We start from the raw sequence: 23,392 nt of genomic DNA, 5'->3' as shown, positions 1-23,392 counted from the left end.
GCGCTGGACTGCGTGTCTCCACCTCAACGATGCAACCTGCTGTTCACCTCGAAGTCCGCTGCAGTCTGCACTGTCTCCTGTCTGAAATCTGCGAACAGAGACGGAATCTGCGCGTGTCATCGGTCTGTAATCTGTGAGCAGAGAAGTGTAGGAGATTGTTGGGAATGTCGGCTATTTATAGCCAGAAACTGCCAGGAAATAGGGCGCCAGAAATGCCCAGTCGGCTGCATTTAATGCAGCCGATTGCCTGCAGTGGGTCGGACTGCCACGTGGCAGTCTGATTGTGCAGTCCGACTGCACCAGGCTGTGATCTCTAACACCCCCTCTCAGAGCCTGGGCAGGGCAGAAGCCTGAGGGATCTGGAATGTCTCCGAAGTAGAGCGTGGGGAAGTGCCTTCGTAAACAAATCCGCAAGATTGTCCTCCGTCTTGCAGTACTCCACAGTGATGGTCTTATCCAGAAGCTTTTCTCGGATGAAGTGGTACTGGATCTCTATGTGCTTCGTCCGGGCATGAAAAACAGGGTTTCGTGCCAAGGCAATGCAACTCTCATTGTCACATTGCAGCAAAGTAGGACGAGTCTGGGGGCACCCAAGCTTCTCCAATAATCTCCGAAGCCACATAGCCTCACAGGTGGTGGAAGACACGGCCCGATACTCTGCCTCAGTAGACGAAAGGGCTACCGTGGGCTGCTTCTTGCTACTCCATGAGATAACACCTGCACCCAAGGTAAAACAGTAACCTGTAGTAGACCGCCTGTGGTCCACATCACTGGCCCAATCCGAGTCGCTCCAACCTGCAAGTACAAGATCGGAACCATCTGTCCCTGCGGGGTAATGAATCCCTAAATCAGACGTCCTCCTCAAATACCGAAGTATCCTCTGAGGAGCCTGCCAATGCACCGTCTGAGGTTCACTCATGAACCCTGCCAAGAGCCCAACAGCAAAACATAGATCAACCCTAGTGTTGAGAAGCCAAATCAAGGACCCAATCAACTGACGATAGCGGGACGCATCCGCCAAAGGAGAAGCTGAATGGAAAGTGGCCTTCCAGTTCGGATCCATAGGAGTAGAAAGGGCCCGACAATCCGCCATCTCAAAAGACACCAAGAGCTCCTGTACATATCTCTGTTGAGAGAGAAAGATCCCCCTCTGAGACTGATAAATCTCATGGCCCAAAAAGAAATGGAGGAGACCCAAGTCCGTCATCTCGAACGTCCGATGTAAAGCTGACTTCGTCTCTTGGACCTGCTGTGCATCATCACCTGTGACAATCAAATCATCAACATATAAGACAAAAAGCACACAACCATCCTCGGAAGTGTGAACATAAAGCTGCGGATCAGCCTTGGAACGCCGATATCCCAACTGAGATTGGAGGAACGAATCAATCTTCTCGTTCCATGCACGCGGAGCCTGCTTGAGGCCATACAAGGCCTTCTTCAACCTGTAGACTTTCCCATCTGAAGATCCAAAACCAGGAGGCTGCTCAACATAGATCTCCTCCTTTAAATCACCATTGAGGAAGGCCGACTTCACATCCAACTGGTAAACAGGCCATCTCCTATGACTAGCCAAAGCAAGAACAGCTCTAATGGTCGCCATACGAGCTGTGGGGGCAAAAGTATCATGACAGTCAATCCCTGGGCGCTGTGCAAAACCTTTAGCAACAAGGCGAGCCTTGTGCTTATCCAAAGAACCGTCGCTAAGGTATTTGGTCTTGAAGACCCACTTGACGCCAATCACCTTCTTATTCGGGGGGCGGGGCACAAGTGACCAAGTGCCATTCCTCTCAATAGCCTCCAACTCGGCTTCCATAGCTTTCTTCCATGGTGCGGACTGTAAAGCCTCCTTCACGGAGGTGGGCTCTCGATCCTGCATAACACGGGTCATCAAACAATAGTTGGAGCAAACAAGCTCTGTAGAATGTGCCTGGTGCCTCTGTGACCGCCGTGGACCATCCTGCGGTCCCCACTCCTCAGGAACCCCCTCGATCCCTGAATCACGGAGTGTGTCACGGGCCCAGCGAGGAGGAGGCCGAACCTCCCCTCGTCTCTCTCCATCAGCAGAAGACTCTGGAATATCCACCGGTGGTAACTCCTCTGAGGTGACCGGTGGTGCAGTAGACTCTGTGTCAGAAACAGAATCATAATCAAAAGGCACGGGCTCCAGTGGAACTGTAGAAGGAGCCCAACTCTCCCTTGGATCTCCAAGAACGGGATGCTCCTCACCCGTTGATGTAGCCGGAACCTCCATAAACCGCACATCACGGCTAGTGTACACATCCCGCTTGACGGGATCATACAGTCGGTAGCCTTGGGATTGGGAGCTGTAGCCAACAAATACCTGTTTTCGGGAAGCTGCTGCAAATTTATCAGGATGAGTCTTGGGAATGTGAACATAGGCATCACACCCAAAAACCCGAAAGTAAGAAACATCTGGCTTCGTCCCAAAATAAGCCTCAAACGGGGTCATCCCTTCCACGGCCGAAGTAGGGGATCGATAAAGGACGTGGACTGCAGTAACCACAGCCTCGGCCCACAGAACCTGAGGGGTCTGTCGGTGCTCTATCATGGTGCGCACCATCTCGATCACACTGCGGTTCTTCCGTTCAAGAATGCCATTTTCTTGAGGAGTGTTGGTATTGGCAAACTCCTGGTGAATTCCTCTATCTGCACAAAACCGAGCAAACTCATTAGAAACAAATTCACCGCCCTTGTCGGATCGCAAGGTCTTCAACTTCCGGCCCGATCGGTTCTCCTCAAAGAGAAGCCAATCCTTGAAGTGTGAGAAAGCTTCTGACTTTAATGCCAAAAAATAGGCCCATGTCATCCTGCTGTAGTCATCCACGATCAGCATGAAGTACGAGCTCCCACGCAAGGACTCATTCCTCATAGGGCCACATAGATCCGTAGATACAAGCTCCATCGGTGAAGTAGACCGCCGCGAAGCTGTGTTGGGAATGGCATCCCTATGCTGCTTCCCCTGAATGCAGGAGACACATGGCTGTTGGCTCACCACTATATCCGGCAACCCTCGAACAAGCTGTCCACGTGACGCCCTCCGAAGATAATCATAGTTCAGGTGACCAAACCGAGCATGCCATAACTCTGACTGTGACTGAGAGGTAAGAAGAAGAGTAGAGAGGGCGGTGGAAGACTTCAGTTTGTAAATGCCGTTCTCCTCATATCCGTATGATAGAACCTTCCTCGATCCACGATCAAGGACTCGCACTGTAGTACTGTCAAACTCCACCAAAAGGCCAAGGGAGCAAATCTTATGAACTGAAAGGAGATGGTACCCTAAGCCTGGTACATGCAAAACCTCTGAGGTGTGGGTACCACCTCGTCCATCGGGAATAAGCTGCATCTTACCCCGACCTGCAATAGATACGGAAGAGCTGTCTCCAATGAGAATCTGCCCACGCGAGGGTCGCAATTGGGCAACACCATCTGATGAAGGAGTCATGTGCCATGAGGCACCACTATCAACGATCCACTCTCGAGCCTGGGGAGCCGTTATCGCAGCATCGGAAGCATTCGGTGAAGCGTCCTCTATGACAGCTAAATGAAGAAATGCAGCTGATGAGGGTGCAGCCACCGCTCCAGAATCCTTGGTGTCCTTCTTGTTGGTGTCCTTCTTGTCTTTGTCAGGGCAATCCTTCTTCCAATGGCCAGTCTTTCCACAAATATGGCATGTGGAGTCTTTGTCCTTGTCCTTCTCCTTGTCCTTCTTGGACTTGTTATCCCCCTTCTTCTTCTTTTGGTCCTTCCCCTTCTTTTGAGAGGCTTGACCTGTCAACGCCTCCGACTTGGAAGCATTCTGTCCCTTTAACTGTTCCTCTTGGTCCTAGACCATAGGAACCAACTCTTCCCACCGAAGAGTAGACTCTCGCCCCGAAGCAATAAGGGCAGAGTAAAATGTACCGAATCATGGCGGCAACTGGGACAATAGTGTGATCGCCATGTCTTCGAAGGAAATCGGCTTCCCCGCATTCTGAACCTGCATCTGAAGCTGTCTAAGCTTGTTGATGTGCTCCTGCAACGAAGAAGACTTGTTCACGGACAAGGTTCGCATCTGAACCTCCAAAGAAACCCGCTTCATAAGGGTCATCCGGTTATACATCTGATCAAGCTCCAGCCATATCTCCCGAGCTACCGTCAAGTGCTCGATGTGAGCTATCACGGCTGTAGTACAAGATAGAAAAAGAAAGGAACGAATCCTGGCATTCAGTTTGTCCCAGTGAGACTGTGCCTTGGCCAACTCCGCACGAGCATCGGAAGAGAGTTTGGACTCATCTCTCACCGAGGGCCGGTCGATCTCCTCCTGTACAAGCTCCACCAAATCGTAGGACTCAAGGATGGCCAACATCATCACGCGCCAGACGCGGTAGTTGTTGCCATCGAGCTTCTGATCTGCGGGAAGAGCCGGTAAGACAGGCACCTTCCGGTCCATAATCGTATGGAACTCCAAGTCAATCTCTGTAGACATTGTCACCTGTAATGCCTTCACAAACGCAAAAGCAGCCCCCTCTGACTGTGAAAACGCAGCTTGCTAGGGCTCTTCCGCGTCCCGAAATTTCTTCACCCGCCGGAGGTGATGAAAACGCAAAACCTGCACTTGAAAGCTGAAAACTCAAACTTCCTCCTCGTCAAACAGCAGAAAACAGCAGCAAATCCACCACCTGGACTCCTTTCCTGCGCGCCCACACTCGTTTCAGCCTTGTTCCAAGGCGCAGCCCTCCTGTCTGCCCTTAAACGCAAAAAATGCAAATTTGTGTCGCGATGGAAACTCCTCTTCCGGTTGATTCTGCGCTCAGTCAGCCCTCTAACACTGCTCTGATACCATGTCAGAGTGCAGCGGTGCGGAAGCGTAGGACTGAGAGAGAGAGAACGCAGAGAGAGAAGAGAGAGTAAGAGACAGTGGAAGATGAAGATCTGCTGTATAAAGTGTGCTGAATACAAAGATATGCAGATATATACACGGGCGCAATGCGCTGGACTGCGTGTCTCCACCTCAACGATGCAACCTGCTGTTCACCTCGAAGTCCGCTGCAGTCTGCACTGTCTTCTGTCTGAAATCTGCGAACAGAGACGGAATCTGCGCGTGTCACCGGTCTGTAATCTGCGAGCAGAGAAGTGTAGGAGACTGCTGGGAATGTCGGCTATTTATAGCTAGAAACTGCCAGGAAATAGGGCGCCAGAAATGCCCAGTCGGCTGCATTAATGCAGCCGATTGCCTGCAGTGGGTCGGACTGCCATGTGGCAGTCCGACTGTGCAGTCCGACTGCACACTGTCCGACTGCACCAGGCTGTGATCTCTAACAGTATCGGTTATGGAAAGTTGTGTTAGTTGGCAATTGTGATGTTTTTTGTGTTGTGGAGCATAAACAACATGCTTTGGCAGGATCTTCTTACGTATATAAGGATTATTCAGTCTTTTTTAGTGGTTGTGTTCCACATAAATCTGGAGTTATGTTGGCCATCAGATCTTCCCTGCAACCATCTTTGGTTTCGCAGGACCATTGTGGCAGATTTATGATTCTGAAAATCCTATGTGAGGGAGAGGTTTTGTGGCTAGTGGGTGTGTATGCTCCTTCTACTACTTGCGAACATCGTTAGCTTTGGGATGATTTACATTGCCTTGCCATGGCTTTGTTATGGATGATTTTAATGCATGTATATCTGTGGATCAGGCGACTTCACAGCACTCGGTCATGGATGGTCTTGAGCAACAGGCTTGGGATGCTCCGGCAACTGTGTCTTTGAAATAGGACATGAGGTCTTGGATGCATCCTTTTCAGTGAGGATATACTTATCGTTCTCTTTAGTATCCAAACACTTGGGCTAGACTGGATAGGATCTACATTTGTCAAAGTGATTCTTTTCTTCATGTTGTCATTGATATGTGGGTGGAATGACAGCATGTCTTGTCAGATCACTATCCTTTGGTCTTGGAATTGACCCACCGACTTGTTCATGCCTTTAAGGCTCTTGTTGCCCGTTTGCCTCTTTGTTTCAATCAATCCTTTCTGCTGCAAAATCAGTTTTTGGAATGTATTCAGTAATTAATTGCTTCGTTTCGCTCCAGGGTCTTATCTGAAGGGATGGAAGCATGGGCTGTTTTTAGGGATAATGCTCGATCGTTATCCCAACAGTATGGGATTCAGCATGCTTCCTCTTTACGCGTTGAATTGCATCATGCACAATTTTGGTTGCCCATTCATTGTCTCTGTGTCAGTCGGGGGATAATACTAACGACTTGCTCATATGCATTGAATGGTTGAAAGGCACAGTTCAATCTCTACAAGAAGAGGAATATACTAAATACAAATTACTGGCCAGAGCGGAAGTTTTACATGACAATAATTGTCAATCTCATCAATTCTTTGCTAGATTACACTAGAAATACGCTTGGGAGAATATTGTGCGTTTGATGGATGAATAAGGTGTTATGGTGACAGATCATGCATCCATCATTTAGATGTGTGTTGACTTTTATAAATCATTGTTGGGTCCACAGGAGATTCTTTCTGATGCTGTTCACTTTGCTTGCTGATACATTTGCAACTTGATTAGTAACCAGGTTAAGGTAGAATGGGTTGATTTGATGGAGGTTGATATTTTGAAGGATGAAGTGGAAGAGGTGCTGTCCCATTTGCCTCAAAGGAAAAGCCCTGGCTGGGATGGGCTTCTTAATGAGTTGTTTTCAGCCCATGTTGAACAGCTTATGGACCCATTGACTTGCTTGTGTTAGCAAGTGTGGAATTTTGGTATGATGCCTTCAGATTGAAAGATTGCAGTCATGCAGTTATTGCCTAAGGTTCCCTTTCCAACCTCTTTGAAACAATGGAGACCCATTTCTGTTATGGGTTCTTTATATAAAATCTTCTCTAAAATCATTGCTAAGAGATTGCAGGAAGTATTTTCGCATTTGGTTCATCCACGTCATTACGGTTTCATCAAGGGCCGGAATATAATACATAACATTTTGAATGTTCAACTGGGATTGACTATACTAAAGCTTCAGTCCAGCAGGTTGTTATGCTTCAACTTGATATTAAAAAGGCATTTGATCATGTAAGCTGGTCTTTTTTGAGGCAGCTAATGTCCACCGTGGAATTTGGGTCTCATATGATTTCTCTTGTTGATACTATTAGTAAGGGTGTAGTGGCCCGTATTGCACATAATGGAGGGATCATTGATGAAATTGCCTTATCTCAGTCTCTTCGGCAAGGTTGCCCTCTCAGCCCTTTGCTGTTTGCTTTAGTCACTCACTCGATGCTCTCATTGTTGGATAAGTTGGCCGATCAAGGTGAGATTGTTGGTTTGTCAATCTTTGGCAAATAATTCCTTTATGTTCCTTAAGACTAGTCGCTCGAATGTTAATTGAGCAATGGTTGCGTGGAACCTTTGTGCTATGGCATTGGGTCTTCATATTAATGCTCAGAACTCTACATTGCTCTCTTGTACAGAAAATGACTTGTAGCCTTGGGCTTGCATGGAATTGTGATTCCTAAGGGAAATATAATGAGACACTTGGGTTATCCTATTGGTGTGGATATAGCTCCCCATGCCTTGTTGGATTGAATGTCATCTCGTATTCATGATCGGTTCATGTACTGGATATCTCAAGGCTGGCCTCTTCATGTGAGACTTAAAGTTGCTCAATGCATCATTGCTAGCATGATTTCGTTTTTCCTACCATTGCTTCCTTGGACCAAGAAGTCTCTTTTGGAATTGGTTCAGCCTATTCGATTCATGTTATGGAAAAAGGAAGGGAATCGCTTGGGTCAGGTGTGGATTTCGTGGCAACATGTGACCACCCCTAAAAGGATAGGGGGAGCAGCTTTATTGGATGTTAATTTGCATATGGCTGCTTTGAGGTTAGCTCTTCTGCAGGCACTGTGTGTAGAGAGTCATCGCTGGATAGATATTGCAAAATTTCTTATAGAAAGGACTGGCATCTCTCATGGTAGCACAATTATTTATGCTTCTTGGTGGCATGTGCTTAATTCCACGAGACCTATCAAGGTGTCCTAGTCTTTTCTCCTTTCTCATTTGATTGCATCTTGGCAGGTGATGTTATGTTTTGCAGTTTGGCACCCTCTTGATTTTCGTGAGGAGAATTCGCTGCAAGGTGAAGTATTGACTACCTCTAGGTTGTTGGATTGGCATGATAAAGATCTATAGAGAGACAAGTTTAATTGGATGGCTCGTTTGGGGTTGCAAACAGTCCTTGATAGTGTCATTCCTGGGCAGGCTCGTCTTTATTCTTTTTGGCATATTCGTCAGCACTTTTGGGTGCCTAGAGGACATCATGATATTTGGTCGTGCATACAGGACATACTTTTGAGGTTCTCTCCTTTGCCTATGTTATAGCCATTGTCTCCCTGGCGTGATTGGATGTTTGTGATTCTTGATGATTTCAAGAAAAGGTCAGCCAACTAGATATATCATCAGATGGTGGAGGCCAAGAGATGTGTCATGGTTAAGGCAAATAAATTATGGCATATTTGGGATAGCAAAAAGAAGTGGCAAGAAAGATTCATTCAACTTTGGAAGTCTAAGGTTCCGTATCAAGGCAAAGTGTTCATGTGGAGGTTGCTTATTGGGGCTCTTCCAATTGGGGATGTATTGCGTGCTCACAAGATCTCTGCTGGTTGTTGTGTATTTTGCACTACATGTGATGAGACAGTGCTTCATCTCTTTGTCTCTTGCCCTGTTGTGAGACAGATTTGGAGTTTTGTTTCCCGTGTGTGGTCCTCGGCGACTTAGCATAGATATTAGCTTGTTCGCGGATTATGGGAAAGATGACCTCTATGTCCTCTTTGCATTCAGATTATTCTTGCCTTTTTCATTTCCTTAGATGGACAGCCTTGTGGCATATTTGGTGTACTCGGAATGCCTTCATTTTTGATTCAGTATCGGGCATCTATGGTCATGTGGTCCGTGTTTGTGGTTTAGTGTTGTGGTAGATCTCCTCTATGGTGTCAGCTGATCTGGTTCTTCCTGACATTTATGTCTGTTATTTTCTATGCTGACTTGATGGTTTGATGTAAATATTTACTACTTAATTCAATTATCTTCACGAAAGAAAAAATCTTGGTAATTTGATAGCATGTGAAAAGTTGAATATTTTGAGAGAGAGTAATGTGAGTACTTAGTAAACTGATTTGTCATTCTCGTCGTGAATATATATACTTGAGAGAGAGAGAGAGAGAGAGAGAGAGGAAACTACTGTGAGACGAAATGTGATAGTGGGTGTTGTGGTGGCTGAATTCCGTTTGTGGCAGAATTTGTTCATGGCATGGCCAGTCCGTCCGTCATTTTCCTTTGATTAGCCACACGTGTAGAACTATATGGGTGGGTTCTAGATGTCTCAACCCTAATTCTTGCATCATTTGTTCTGCTCATTAAATTAACCATTGAACCACCATCCAATTGTACTTCATTCAATAAGTGTCCGTTGATGGTAGTGTCTATATTGGTGCTCTTAGATCCACAAATAAATCTACAAATTTTACTCCTTAGTTCTCCATTTGGATGCATTTGCACTTACCTTAGAAGCATCAGTCTCGATCCTTTTTCTTCTATACCGAACTAAGAAATGTTATTAAGAACTTTTGAGCTAAAACGTTAAAAAAAAAAAACTCTCTCACTTTTTGATATAACGTTTTTAACAAAACTTTGTGGTTAAACATTTTTATGTGATGAAATGGCTCTGAAACGTTTTGTATGGGGTTCTGAAATGCCACGCATCACTGAAACGTTTCAACCAAACATTTTGATTGCTGGAATGTGTTACGCCGGGTTGAAACATTTTGATTGTTGGAATGCGTTTCACTGGGCTTCTCTCCTGTTTTGACGTTTCTACCGTGTCTTGATGCCGTTTCGGGCTGTTTCATGTAATTATGCATCCAATTGCACGTCAAGATAAAGGGATACCGCAAGGAGCACTAGTTTTGGGCCAACATAGTGTCCAATATCCAAGATTGAATGGCAAAGTGTACATTTCAATTTATGTGAATTAATTACTTGTTGTAATTATTGTTAAATCAGGTCATTACCACCCTCTGCAAAAACGAAGGCTGGTTACACGTGCACCAATTGTTAGAGATTGTCATCCCTTGGATATGCATTTTTCTCAGTTAGGCTGTGTACATATGCAGTTTTCCAGCTGCACAGTCATTTGAGAGAGTTTCGGTGTGCAAAGCAGGTTTGTTCGTCTGTCAGTGCCACATCAGCAGTGCCACGTCAGCAGCAGCCACGCAGGATGCAGTTGGACTGCCACGTGGCAGTCCAGTTGGCCAGATTTACAGCACATTCAGTTGAGACCTGATTTTTCTCGGCATTTTCAGTAGGCTATAAATAGCCTGACACCAGCACACTCGCATTCTTGTAGTTGCAGATTTCAGGGTAGAGATCGGGCAGATTGCAGCAAACTTCGAGGTGTCCAATAGGGAAACATTGTCGAGGCCGAGATACGCAGACATACGGAGTGCGCCTGTGTACATATCTGCATTTCTTTATATTCAGCATACTTTATACAACAGATCTTCATGTTCTTCTGTTTCATTCTCTCTCTCTCTTCTCTTCGTGTTCACCCTACTCTCAGTCTTGGTCCCACACTTCCGCACCGCTGCATTTTGACATGGTAACAGAGCAGTGAAGACGGACTGACTAAGTGAAGAACCCATCTAAAGAGGAGATTTCAGCGTGACACAAGACTGCGTTTCTAGCGTTCGAGGGCGAGCAAGAGGGCTGCGCATCGGAACAAGGCTAAAGTGAGTGTGGGCGTGCGGGAAAGGACCAAAGTTGAAGTTGTTGCTGTTTGCTGCTGTTTCAAGAGGAGAAAGGCTGAGTTTTTGGCCTTCAAGTGCAAATTTTACCTTTTCATCGCCTCCTGGGGGTGAAGAAGGAGCGGGATGAGCGAACGATAGTCCTAGGAGGCTGTATTTTCACAATTAGAGGGGGCTGTTTTTGTGTTTTGTGCAAGTATTGTAGGTGAAGATGTCTTTTGAGTTTGAGATAGAGTTTTAGGCGATCATGGACCGGAAGGTGCCTGCTCTACTGGCTCTTTTATCAGATCAAAAGCTCAATTGCAAGAACTCTCGCATTTGATGGATCATGATGCTTACCATATTGGTGTCCTATGATTTGGGGGAGCTTGTTACAGAGGTTATCCATTGTCCTTCTTCACGAGACGAGTCTAGACTCTCTTCCAGTAAGAAGGTGGAGTTGGCAAAGGCTCAGGCATATTGGGTTAAACTCAATGCTTGCATTTGCTCATTTTTATTTCTCTCATGTACCACAGCTGTTATCTCTCATATAGAGCATTTGATGGTGGCTCGGGAGATACGGCTAGAGTTGGATTAGATGTATAATCGGATGACCGTCATGAAGTGAGTCTCTTTGGAAGTGCAGATGCGGACTATGAGTGTTAATAAGTCATTATCCATGCGGGAGCATATCAACAAGTTGAGGCAGCTCTAGACGGATGTTTAAAACACAGGAAGGTGATCACTTCTAAAGACATGGCGATAACTCTCTTGTCATAGTTATCACCCTGCTTCAGTGGGTTTTATTCCGCCTTGATTGCTTCAGGGCGGTCTGAGACTCTTCTGTGGGAAGAGTTGGTTCCTATGGTCTTGGACCAAAGGGGAAGGACCAAAAGAAGAAGAAAGAGGATAAATCTAAGAAGGATAAAGATAAGGAATCTACTTGTCACATTTGTGGCAAAATAGGTCACTGGAAGAAGGATTGCCTCGACAAGGAGAAGAAGGAGAAATCTTCCAAGGATTCCGAAGTGTTGACTGCTCCCTCATTAGCTGCTTTTTTCCATTTGGAGGTGGTTGAGGATTTGCCCCTGATAGCTTTTGATATTGCGTTGACGACCCCATATACTCGGGAGTGGATTGTTGATAGTGGTGCCTCTTGGTATACGACTCCTTGCTCAGCAGGTGTTACTCATTTGCCGCCTTCCTATGGCAAGATTCTCATTGGTGATAGTTCGTCTATTTCTATTTAGGGATGGAGCAATATGCATATTATGCCAGATGGACGTGGTGGTGCCCATGCATCGGAGGTGCTTTATGTGCCGGCTTTGGGGTATCATCTTCTCTCGGTGCACAAGATTTGTGCCCTCGGCCTTTTGGTAAAATTCGATGTTGATTCTTTTTGGATTCTTGATCGAGGATTGAGAGAGGTTTTGTCTTCAGGTTATGAGGAGAATGGAATCTACAAGTTGCGGTCTTCTTTTGCCTTAACTTCTCTTATTCTTAGTTCTCAAACTCAGTCCGAGCTTTGGCATGCTCAGTTTGGCCACCTCAATTATGATTACCTTTGGACGGTATCTAATGGCCAGTTTGTTTGCAGGAAGTTCTTGTTATGTGACATTCTTGGATGTATCCTCAGAAGACGATTTCTCAAGCCGAGAAATAATTCATCCCTAACCCAAACTTAAAACCTCAATGATACCCTGTTAGCCTCCCAAAGAGCGAGCTAAGCCTTCATTAAAAGAGAACAGTAGTTCCAGTGCATCATCAGAAGATGAGACCACTCCCTTGAATGAGTCGGATCTTTACCTAGAAGCAATCCGTGGGACATTTATCCGTGAAGTAGAACGGGATATTGTGGTGAGCCAGCAGCCTTGTGTATATTGCATTCGTGGGAAGGAGACTTGTGATGTTGTTCCCAGCAAGGCTTCAAGGCGGTCTTCAGCACCCTTGGAGCTTGTTTCTACCGATCTTTGTGGACTGATGAGGACGAAGTCCCTTAGAGAGAGCTTGTATTTCATGCTAATTGTGGATGATTACAACAGGATGACATGGACCTATTTCTTGAAGCTGAAGTCGGAGGCTTTCTCCAACTTTAAGGATTGGTTGCTCTTTGAGGAGAACTGATCGGGGCGGATGCTGAAAACCTTACGATCAGATAAGGGCGGAAAATTTGTTTCTAATGAGTTTACTCCTTTTTGTGCAGATCGTGTTATTCACTAGGAGTTTGCCAATATAATCACCCCTCAAGAGAATGAGATCTTGGAGTGGAAGAATCGCAGTGTGATCAAGATGGCCCGTACCATGATGGAGCATCGTGATTCGTTAGACACCTTAGTGTCTATGGGTTGAGGCTGTGGCTACTGTAGTTCACATCCTTAATCGTTCGCCTATTTCTACTGTTGTTGCCAGATGTTTCTTATTTCAAGGTTTTTGGGTGTGATGCCTATGTTCACAGTCTCAAGGCTATCGATTGTATGATCCTGTTAAGCGGGATGTCTACACGAGCCGTGAATTTGGTTCATGGAGGTTCCAACTTCAGACGGGGGTGAGGACCACCTTGTTCTTGGAGATTCCGGTGATAGTTGGGCCCTAGTGACTGTTCCTCTCGAGCCTATGTCTCTTGAGGACTCTTCTTCGGATGAGGAGCCTAGTTCCCAGCCACTGGATTCACTAATTGCTCCTTCGCTGTTGGTGGACCTTCCAGAAACTTCAGCAGATGGAGAGTGTCGAGATGAGATCCGGCCTCCTCCTCGTTGGACTCGTGACACACTTCGAGATTCAGGGATCGAGGAGGTCCTTGAGGAGTGGCGACCGTAGGATGGACCGTGGAGGTCATAGAGGCACCAAGCACATTGTATGGAGCTTGTTTGCTCTAACTATTGTTTGATGTCCTGTGTTATGTAGGAGATAGAGCCTACCTTTGTAAAGGAGGCTTTAGAGTCTGATCATTGGCAGAATGCAATGGAAGCCAAATTGGAGGCTATTGAGTGGAATGGCACTTGGTACCTTGTGCCTCGTCCCTCTTATAAGAAGGTGATTGGTGTCAAATGGGTCTTCAAGACCAAGGACCATAGTGATGGCTCTTTGGACAAGCACAAGGCGTGCCTTGTTGCTAAAGGTTTTGCTCAGTGACTAGGTATTGATTTTCATGATACTTTTGCCTCCACTGCTTGTATGGTGAAGATCCGTGCTGTTCTTGCCTTGGTTGGTCATAGGAGATGGCCCATCTTTCAGTTGGATGTGAAGTTGGCCTTCTTGAACACGGTGATTTGAAGGAAGAGATCTATATAGAGCGTAACCTCCTGGCTTTGGTTCCTCAGATGGGAAGGTTTATAGGTTGAAGAAGGCCTTGTATGGCCTGAAGCAGGCTACGCATGCTTGGAAAGAGAAGATCGATTCGCTTCTCTAGGCAAAGTTGGGATATTGGTGCTCTAGGGCTGATCCGCAGCTTCATGTGTACACTTTTAAGGGTGGTCGTGTGTTGTTTGTTTTGTTTGTTGATGACTTGATTGTTACAGGTGACCATGCCCAGAAGGTCGAAGAGATGAAGGGAGCCTTACATCAGAAGTTCGAGATGATGGATTTAGGACTTTTCCATTTCTTTTTGGGCCACGAGATTTATCAGACTCAGAGGGGGGTTTTCATCTCTCAGCAGAGATATGTATAGGAGCTCTTGGTGACTTTTGAGATGGAGGATTGTCGGTCCATTTCTACTCCTATGGATTTGAACTAGAAGGCCACTTTACACTCAGATTCTCCTTTGGCGGATGCTACCCGCTACCGTCAGCTGATTGGATTGTTCATTTGGCTCCTCAACACATGAGTTGATCTATGTTTTGCTGTAGGTCTCTTGGTTGGGTTCATGAGTGTACCTTAGCAGGTGCATTGGCAGGCTGCTCAACGGATATTACAGTTTTTGAGGGGGACCTTTGACCTAGGGATTTATTATCCAGCAGGTATAGGTGCTTCCGATCTTATCCTTGGAGGTTGGAGTGATTTTGATTGGGTTGGTGATGTGGACCATAGGCGGTCTACTATAGGCTATTGCTTTACCTTGGGTGTAGGTGTTATCTCGTGGAGTAGCAAGAAATAGCCCACGGTAGCCCTATTTTCGATTGAGGCAGAGTATCGGGCAGTGTCTTCTACCACATGTGAGATTGTGTGACTTCGGCAATTGTTGGAGGAGCTTGGCTGCCCCTAGACTCGTCCTACTATTTTGCGATGCGACAATGAGAGTTGCATTGCTTTGGCATGGAATCCCGTATTCCATACCCGGACGAAGCACATAGAGATCGAGTACCACTTCATCAGGGAGAAGCTTCTGGATGAGACCATAGATGTGTACTGTAAGACCGAGGACATCTTGCAGATTTGTTTACAAAGGCGTTTTCCCAGGCTCTACTTCGCTGTCATTCTAGATCCCTCAGCCTTATGCCTTATCTAGGATTTGAGAGGGTGTGTTAGAGATTGTCATCCCCTAGACAGGCATTTTTCTCAGTTAGGCTGTGTACATATGCAGTTTTCCAGCTGCACAGTCATTTGAGAGAGTTTCGGTGTGCTGAGCAGGTTTGTTGGTCTGTCAGTGCCACATCAGCAGTGCCACATCAGCAGCAGCCACGCAGGATGCAGTCGGACTGCAATGTGGCAGTCCAGTCGGCCAGATTTACAGCACGGTCGGCTGCAGCCAACCTGATTTTTCTTGGCATTTTCAGTAGGCTATAAATAGCCTGACACCAGCACACTCGCATTCTTGTAGTTGCAGATTTCAAGGCAGAGATCGGGCAGATTGCAGCAGACTTTGAGGTGTCCAGTAGGGAGACATTGTCGAGGTCGAGATACGCAGACATACAGACTGCGCCTGTGTACATATCTGCATTCCTTTGTATTCATCATACTTTATATAGCAGATCTTCATGTTCTTCTGCCTCTTTCTCTCTCTCTCTTCTCTTTGTGCTCACCCTACTCTCTCAGTCTTGGTCCCACGCTTCCGCATTGCTGCACTCTGACAACAATGGCGTCTAAAGTAGGTACTTCACTGGTTAATATAAAAGTCGTTATAATTTAATTGCTTTGAATATTAATAATTTACTCGTTAGAAATATAAATCATATTAATTTCGTGTATATTTGCTTGGCACAAATTTGAACGTTGCTACATGCTTACTTATGCAACAAGTTACTATTATTCAACAAATAGAAAATAATAATAAAAATCCACAAAGTTAATCCAATAAACAACATCCTATTTCATAGAAACTAGATATTATAACCATTTTGTGATTGTAGAGTGGGCCCTTATAATGTATATATAATATCATTGATTTGAGGATATTTTATCGTGATTTTATTTAAAGCATGATAGTCAATGCACATATTCCACGATCCATCTTTTTTTTGAACCAAAAGCATTGGAGAACAAAAGGGAGATGGGTTGAATCATCCCGTTTTCTGCTAACTCATTCGCTTGACTCATCTTCTCTTTGCTAGGTTATACTTACCTTGTAGGGTGGCTTATTAGGAGGTTTACTTCCAAGGTTAAAATCTATGCCATGATCTTCCAGTCTTTTAAGTGGTAGCTGCCCCACAAGTGATTGAGAGAAACATCAACATACATTTTCAGAAATGACATGTTATTTTTTTCTAACTTAGACATATGTTCAAAATTTTCATTATCAACCTTAGTAAAAACCAAGTGCTCTGAAAGGTGATTTTTTATTACTTTTGAAATGGCAGCAGCCTATACAACATGGATAGATTTCCCTTTCAATTTTACATCCAAGGTATGGGCCTTGTTGCTATAATGAATAGTGATCATTTTATCATGTGAATCAATCATTGTATGCCTATGGTGGCACCAAGGTATACCAAGCAAGACATCATAACTCTTAAGTGGTGCAATGAAAAACTCTTCATTGTTCACATATCCCTGAATGTGCAAGCAAAGCTTTCCAATGAATGGTGTTATGGGCTTTGCATGGCCCTTGTATGCCGTACCAATTTCTTTCATAGCTCCCATTTGAAATCAGCTGTCCTTGTTAGAGAGGGTGGTAATGACCTAATTAATTAACAATTATAGCAAGTAATTAATTACATAAAACTAAAATGCACAATTTACCACTAAGTCTTGGACAATGTACAACTATTTGGCTCCAAAATTGGTGCCCTTGCCGTGTTTCTTTAACTTGTATTGCAATCTGGATAGAATACATTGAGATGAGATTCCTCGAATCTCCTTTGCTCTCCAATTGCCTTTTACCATCAAGAATGACCACCAAGCCTTCAAACCAATTTGCCCCCTTGTTTTGACCTTCAATTGTGCTACTTGGGTGAGAAATTCAGCCCCAAATGTCTACTGGTTGGATCACTACTTGAATCTCTTGAAATCACTCCTGATCATTTCTTATTTCATTGTACTTGTCATCCGTTATTTGAGAGAGCATGTTAGTTTTGTACATTTCATGGGTTATCTAGGCTGTTATTGGGCATTTACTAGGGGGCCTTCTAGAGAGGGACAGAGAGTTTAACACCTGGGCAGCCTGATTTTCTGGCCTACTGCTACATATTCTTGGCTGCCTATAGCTGGCCAACTTGGCATAGGGTGGCACATTGTTGGAGCATATGTATTCAGGCTGCCTCTCCACTTGGTGCACATTCATTGCACACTTGCATCCTATGGAGAGGGGGAGACTGGAGGCTCTTTGGTTATCGGCCATTTACATGCGGTTTGTACTTACTATTCTCATGCTTTGTTACATGGATTCCATGGCCCATTTCTTCATTCTCTGAGTTTGTGTGTTCTTGCTTCTCTTGTTCACTTTGTTCAGTGTTCAACAGTAGTTTCTATTGCTTCCATTGCATATCTCATTCTCATAGTTCTAAGTAACTGTAGGCTAAGTGGGGGTCACTCCAGCAAGGTGACGAAGGTATCGGGGTCTACAGGCTTTCCCTGAGTTCATATATTCTTTCTTTTTTTGTCCATTTCATTCAGTGTTCAACAGTTAGTTCTATCGCTTCCATTGTGCATCTCATTTTCATAGTAGAGTAACTGTAGAGACTAAGTGGGGGGTTGCTGCAGCAAGATGATGAAGGTATCTAAGTCTACAAGTGGTGGTACATTCACTGGATGGCATGTGATAGACAAAATCCTCTGATGGTACTGTGTGGTCAGTTTGCGTCCGTGTGGCCTGGAATGTCTGGTTGTATGTATCTTTGTGGCTTGGTTAAGTGTCACACTTTGGGTTGGGTTCTGGTGACTTGTGCAGAGGTGGTAACCTGTGTCACCTGGGTGACTCCACCTCTGCAGAATGTGGAAGTGGAGAGAGGACAGATCCAGATGAGAACAGTTGTGCTTTTGCACTTACCCACTCCTATGGCTGACATTCTTGCACTCAAATATGATGTAGGGACTGAGAAATCTGCTGACTTTTGGGAGTTTTCTGCTTCTGTAGCCATTATTTTGGTATTAGGAGATTGTAATAAGTATTCATTTTGTTTTATTTAATTTTATATTTGTGAGTTAATGTCTCCATGGTTTAGAATTAAAAGTGGGGATTTTGATGCTTGCTTTTCATAAACTCATTTTGTACATTGATTGCTGTCTTTGTTCTAATGCTGTCAAGGTCTCTGTGCATTGGGCATTCTTATGTGTGGCCATTTTTTCTGTTGACTGTATTCCCTTGGGCTTAATGTGGGTGAATTCTCCTGCAGGTCAAGCTTCAGGACACTGTTCGGAGATGGATTGCTTGTGAGACAGTCGATGAAGTCTCCTTTTCTTTGACTTTACAGGAAGTCGAGCTTAAGATTAAACAATTGTTTAATCTCTCTCTTGCCTCAGTGCTTGTTATCACCTATGTTGACAAGGATAATGATATCATCACTTTAGGTGATGATAAAGACCTTGTAGATGCTTTCTTTATTCAGAACCTGAATCCGTTGAGCTTGAAAGTGCAAGTGCACGAGGAGAAATCATTGCCAGCTCCTCCAAACTTCATAAAAAGTAGGAGTACTGAGGCGTTTTTGAAAACAGTCTTACCTGAGGCTAGTGTGGATGAAATCAGACAGTTCCTAAGTATACATGCACCATTTTTAGATTTGAAGGTGCCTGTTGCAACTTTGCTACAATTAGTACAGGAGTGTTTCAAAGAATTTTTGCACCAAGACTGTGGACAACAGGGTCAGATGTCTCAACTTTCACTTGCAAAGGATGAAAATGTTAAACATGAAAACAGCACACCTCCAGTACCTTTTCCAGAGAATCATATAATAAGGAGCAATGCAAGTTGTTCTAATGATTCTGTGCATCATGGAATAAAGTGTGATCTCTGCTGGATACATCCAATCCACGGTCCACGATATAAATCCACAAGGTAAGTTTTTACTTCCTTGGATAGTCTTGGGAAAGTTGAATCAGTTATGGCGAGTAAAATGGTCAATAGTTTCAATCTGTTGAGGCATGCACCTTTCTACTGATATATTGTCTGCAGGGTGCAGAACTATGACCTTTGCTCAAGTTGTTTTGAAGGCATAGGAAACAAGAGTGATTATCAGAAGGTTGTGACTCCTGAGGGTACACAATTTCGTGGTCTATGGTCTCGGTTGCTTTTGAGGGCGGTATGCCTGTCTTTACTCACCTGCCTGTCTTTTATGGTCATCTTAGTGTGCAGAGATTCTTCATAGTTTCAGGTGAAAATTTTGCAGCCAAGGTCTTCTACTGGTTCTCCTTGGTGGTCATCATTCGGTCATCACACAAATGGATGGGAGGCTGAGTGCCCATTCAGTGGTCAGCTGATGAAACGTCTTTCATCAGAAGTTGGCCAGAACAAGCTAGATGCTAGATTTCTGAAGGATGTTACGATACCTGATGGCACAGAGATTGCTCCTGGCACAAAATTTACAAAAATATGGCGCCTGAAGAATAACGGGATGATATTTTGGCCTCAGGGGACACGATTAATGCACTTTGGAGGGGATCGAATGGGTTCTGATCTAGCAGTTACTTTAAAGGTGTCATCTCCAAGCTTTACTAGTTTTGTTGCTTCACTACTTACCTGATTTGAGCTTTCTGTTACTGATCTTGAGCACTTATTATGACCAGTTTGCTAAAGAAAAGCTACCTCCCATTCTTCTCAAGTTTGAAATGTTTCTTTTGCTTTGCTTGTAGCTTCCTGAAAGTGGTCTTCTTTGTGGGCAAGATTTTGATGCATCAATTGACTTGGTAGCTCCCGAACAAGCTGGACACTACATTTCATCTTGGTATTTAATGTCTCCATCTGGCAATGTATTTGGCCATGGAGTATGGGTGGACGTTCAAGTTTCTGAAGGCAATCAGGCTTCTCAACTGCAAGGACTTTTCAGTAGAGAGAGAAGAGAGGAAAGGAAAAGTGACAATCTTCTTCATGCAGACAACCAGAAAATCTTAGATGCTGACATGCTGCAGTGCTTGTCAATCTCTGATGTGGAGGTAGGATCTAACAACCACTTAGATGCTGAGAAGCTGCAGTGCTTAGCGATCTCCGATGATGGGGAGGTAGAATCTCACAACCTGAAAAAGCTAGATGCTGAGATGCTGCAGGGCTCATCGATCTCTGATGATGGGGAGGTACAATCTAACAACCAGAAAATCTTAGAAGCTGAGATGAGGCTGTGTGTGTCAATGTCTGATGATGGGGATGTAGAATCTAATAGCCAAACCTGCAGAGGCACATCTGAAAACCTTATTGATGGGGACAAGCAGAGAAATGAAGATCCTGACATAGCTAAAGGCTTGTTGATTAATGATGCCAGTGACATCAAATTTAATGGCCAGAGTAACACAAGCACCATTTCTAATGGAGCCTATGTGCTTGATGCGACAGACAATGAGATGCGGCTGCCAAGCAGGAATGGTCTCAATGGTGATGAAATTGATGGATTTTCTCTGGTGAATAAGCCACTGGGTTATCAGTTTTCTCAAGAACAGTTGATACCAGAGGTGCATGTGATTGCTGATGGTGGCAAGATTGTCCAAGAAAGTCCTGCTGAGGATGTGGTGCAGCTGAATGTTAAAAAACAGCTGCAGGTGCTAGAAGCCATTGGCTTCACAAATCATGAGTTAAACACACGTTTGTTGGAGAAGAACAACCATAATTTGCAGCAAACACTGGACAATCTGTTGGTGTCGGCTGGATGGGATTGGTATGGTGTGCTGAGAGATCTTGAAGGGCTGGTAAGAAATGGTTTCATAACTTTGTACAGTTATCTTGGTAGTTCACATTCTTCTCTGTGCTAACACAAACCTATGCAGGGTTTCAATGATCACCTTACAAATGTACGCTTGTTGATAAAAAATGGTGGGGTCATCAAGCTGGTTGTTAAGGACTTACTGGCGAGGGAGAAGGCTGAAAGGAAGTGAAGTAGCATATTGAACTGCAGATCCAAGTTTTGAGATCCAGTACTGGGATATGTGAGTTATTTCAGTAGGCTATGTGAAAGCTGAGCAAAAAAATGCCCACAACTGTTTGAAATCTTCTTGTGTAAAGGCTGGATTCATTGGATGTGTAAATACTGGTGCTGTAGATTAGATTCCATAAACGTACCTCCAGCAATTCTTAAGACACCATCTAGGTGTTATGTAACTACCTTATATAGGCCAGACTGTCAAATGTGTGTAATATATACATATATTTTCTGGAGGTTGTAGAGTTTGTATACTCAATCATTTGTTTTTCTTTGGGGGGTAAGGAAAATAGTGCCTGACCATATCACACAGAAAACACAAGGTCAAGTAGGTAAAAAATTGTAGGAAATGTGGCCAAAATCTTGAGTAGCACTTGGTTAGGTAGTCCAATCTATAATGGCAGGTCTAGTATGTACAAATCTGGAGTGACCCTTGAAAACATGGTAACCATTTATGTGGTTTCCATTTAAGACCTATCGAAGGGTGAAGTGTTTCATGTTGAAATGCAATGTTTGGAGGGTGAAACATTTCAAGGGTGAAATGTTTTGTGGTTAAGCATACTCCAAAATTTTTGGAAGTGCTAGATTGTCTATGTTAGACATCACCCCACCAAGGCCAACCTAAGATTACTTAAAAGCTATACATAAGCACTTAGTGAATTGCAATTCAAGCACTTTTTGATATTTAAATAGATGTTGAGAAGACTTAAAAAAGGCTAAATACAAGATGTGTTGTAAGCATTGAAGTGCATGGATCTAGACATGCCACAAAAGTTAGCACAATGAAGGCTTTGACCAATATATTAGGCAGAGATGTATGTCAAAAAGGTGGGAACATTGGATGCCCCCCTCTCAATTAAAGTGTGGGAAATGAAAATGATTCTGGGAATGAAGATTTATATTTGTTTTTCTTATGGTTTTAGCATCAATCAACTTTTTGCTAAATCTTTGGATAGCGAGCTTATGCCATTACATTGACTCTTTTGTTGCATTCACATTTCTTAGTAGAATTTTTTGTACATTTTCTTTTAGCAATAATAAAAGAGAAAATCCCCTCCAAGGTCCAATGTAAGCCCTATAGTATATAAGCAAGTTTTTCATGTGTCTATAATTGAATCCACATTGTAATATTATACGAAAATACCCCTCCATGATCCCATGTATTTGAGTAAACGAGTTGGCATCTAGCTCCTCAATTGAGTTGGCATTGTAGTATTGTGTGACATCTTCTAGCATTAGTTGCAACACATGATTGTTTAGAATGATCATCACTCTATTCAGAGATATCTATGATTTCTATATTGGCAAGCATGTGGAAAGGCCCAAAGTATGTGGAAAGACCGAGTGTTTGGGTAAGCCGCCATGTTGTCTTTAGTGCAATGTTAATCTTTCTTTCATTTTTTCATCTATGCAAACATACAAGTTCATATACAATATACATTAAAAAAAAAAAAGGTTGGTGAATCATTCATAGTTTGCAAATAAAGTTATGTTGAAACTTGAGACATTTGTAGTAGTCAAAGGTTGTGTGTTTATTATTTTGTCATTAGCACATTTGCTAGGTTCTTAGTACATTGTCATTAGCACATTTGCTAGCTTCTTAGTATAATGGAAGGCAATTTCATGGGTTTACTTGTGGTGCTATAAAAAAATTATGAACACTTGTTTGGCATTTGCATTGTGTGGCACATTGGGCATCTCCAAAAATTTAGCAAACCTTATAAAATCTTTTTGATGAGCTGAAATCAAATAAATGAAAGTTACAAGAAAATATTTACTACTAATTTGTGCACTCTTAACTCGATGTATTGTCACTCATGATAGGGCTTATAAGTTAGAAACAATGAATGAATCCACACTTTCTTTCATAGTGGACACTTTGTATGATGTGTATTATGTAGATGAAGTGTCAACAAAGATGTAATAACATGCAAAGGAAAGAGAAGCAAGTCAAGAGCTAGTGATGTTAAACAAAACCTTGATGCTGAACATAGGGAAAAATTGCATCTAAAATGGACCAACATATTTGTTGTGTATGGTAAAGCCTTCCATGCTATCAGGCATGCAACAACCTTCCATCATATTATAAATTCTTTTTCTCAAAAAGATTTGCTATATGCCACAAGAAAATGATTGTTCTACCAAAATAAAATAAAGTACAAATCAAGCACTTAGCAAGAT

General features: G+C 43.8%; 1 protein-coding gene across 1 annotated transcript in view; it reads left to right on the top strand.

The window, feature by feature from the left end:
- Window positions 1-21,732, top strand: part of LOC148011354 (protein NBR1 homolog) — a 46,146-nt gene extending 24,414 nt beyond the window's left edge. The window contains exons 2-6 of the mRNA XM_087670543.1: window positions 18,485-19,143; window positions 19,261-19,387; window positions 19,475-19,780; window positions 19,938-20,981; window positions 21,060-21,732. Of these exons, the coding sequence (XP_087526669.1) occupies window positions 18,485-19,143; window positions 19,261-19,387; window positions 19,475-19,780; window positions 19,938-20,981; window positions 21,060-21,167 (2,244 nt within the window). The 3' untranslated portion in view covers window positions 21,168-21,732. The remainder of the gene's footprint in view (window positions 1-18,484; window positions 19,144-19,260; window positions 19,388-19,474; window positions 19,781-19,937; window positions 20,982-21,059) is intronic.
- Window positions 21,733-23,392: the final 1,660 nt, after the last annotated feature.

The sequence above is a fragment of the Lygodium microphyllum genome, chromosome 28 (genome assembly GCF_053477565.2).
Source record: "Lygodium microphyllum isolate KBCC chromosome 28, Lygodium_microphyllum_v1.1.10, whole genome shotgun sequence".
In the NCBI taxonomy this organism is placed as follows: domain Eukaryota; kingdom Viridiplantae; phylum Streptophyta; class Polypodiopsida; order Schizaeales; family Lygodiaceae; genus Lygodium; species Lygodium microphyllum.
This window is presented reverse-complemented; position numbering and strand designations above follow the sequence as displayed.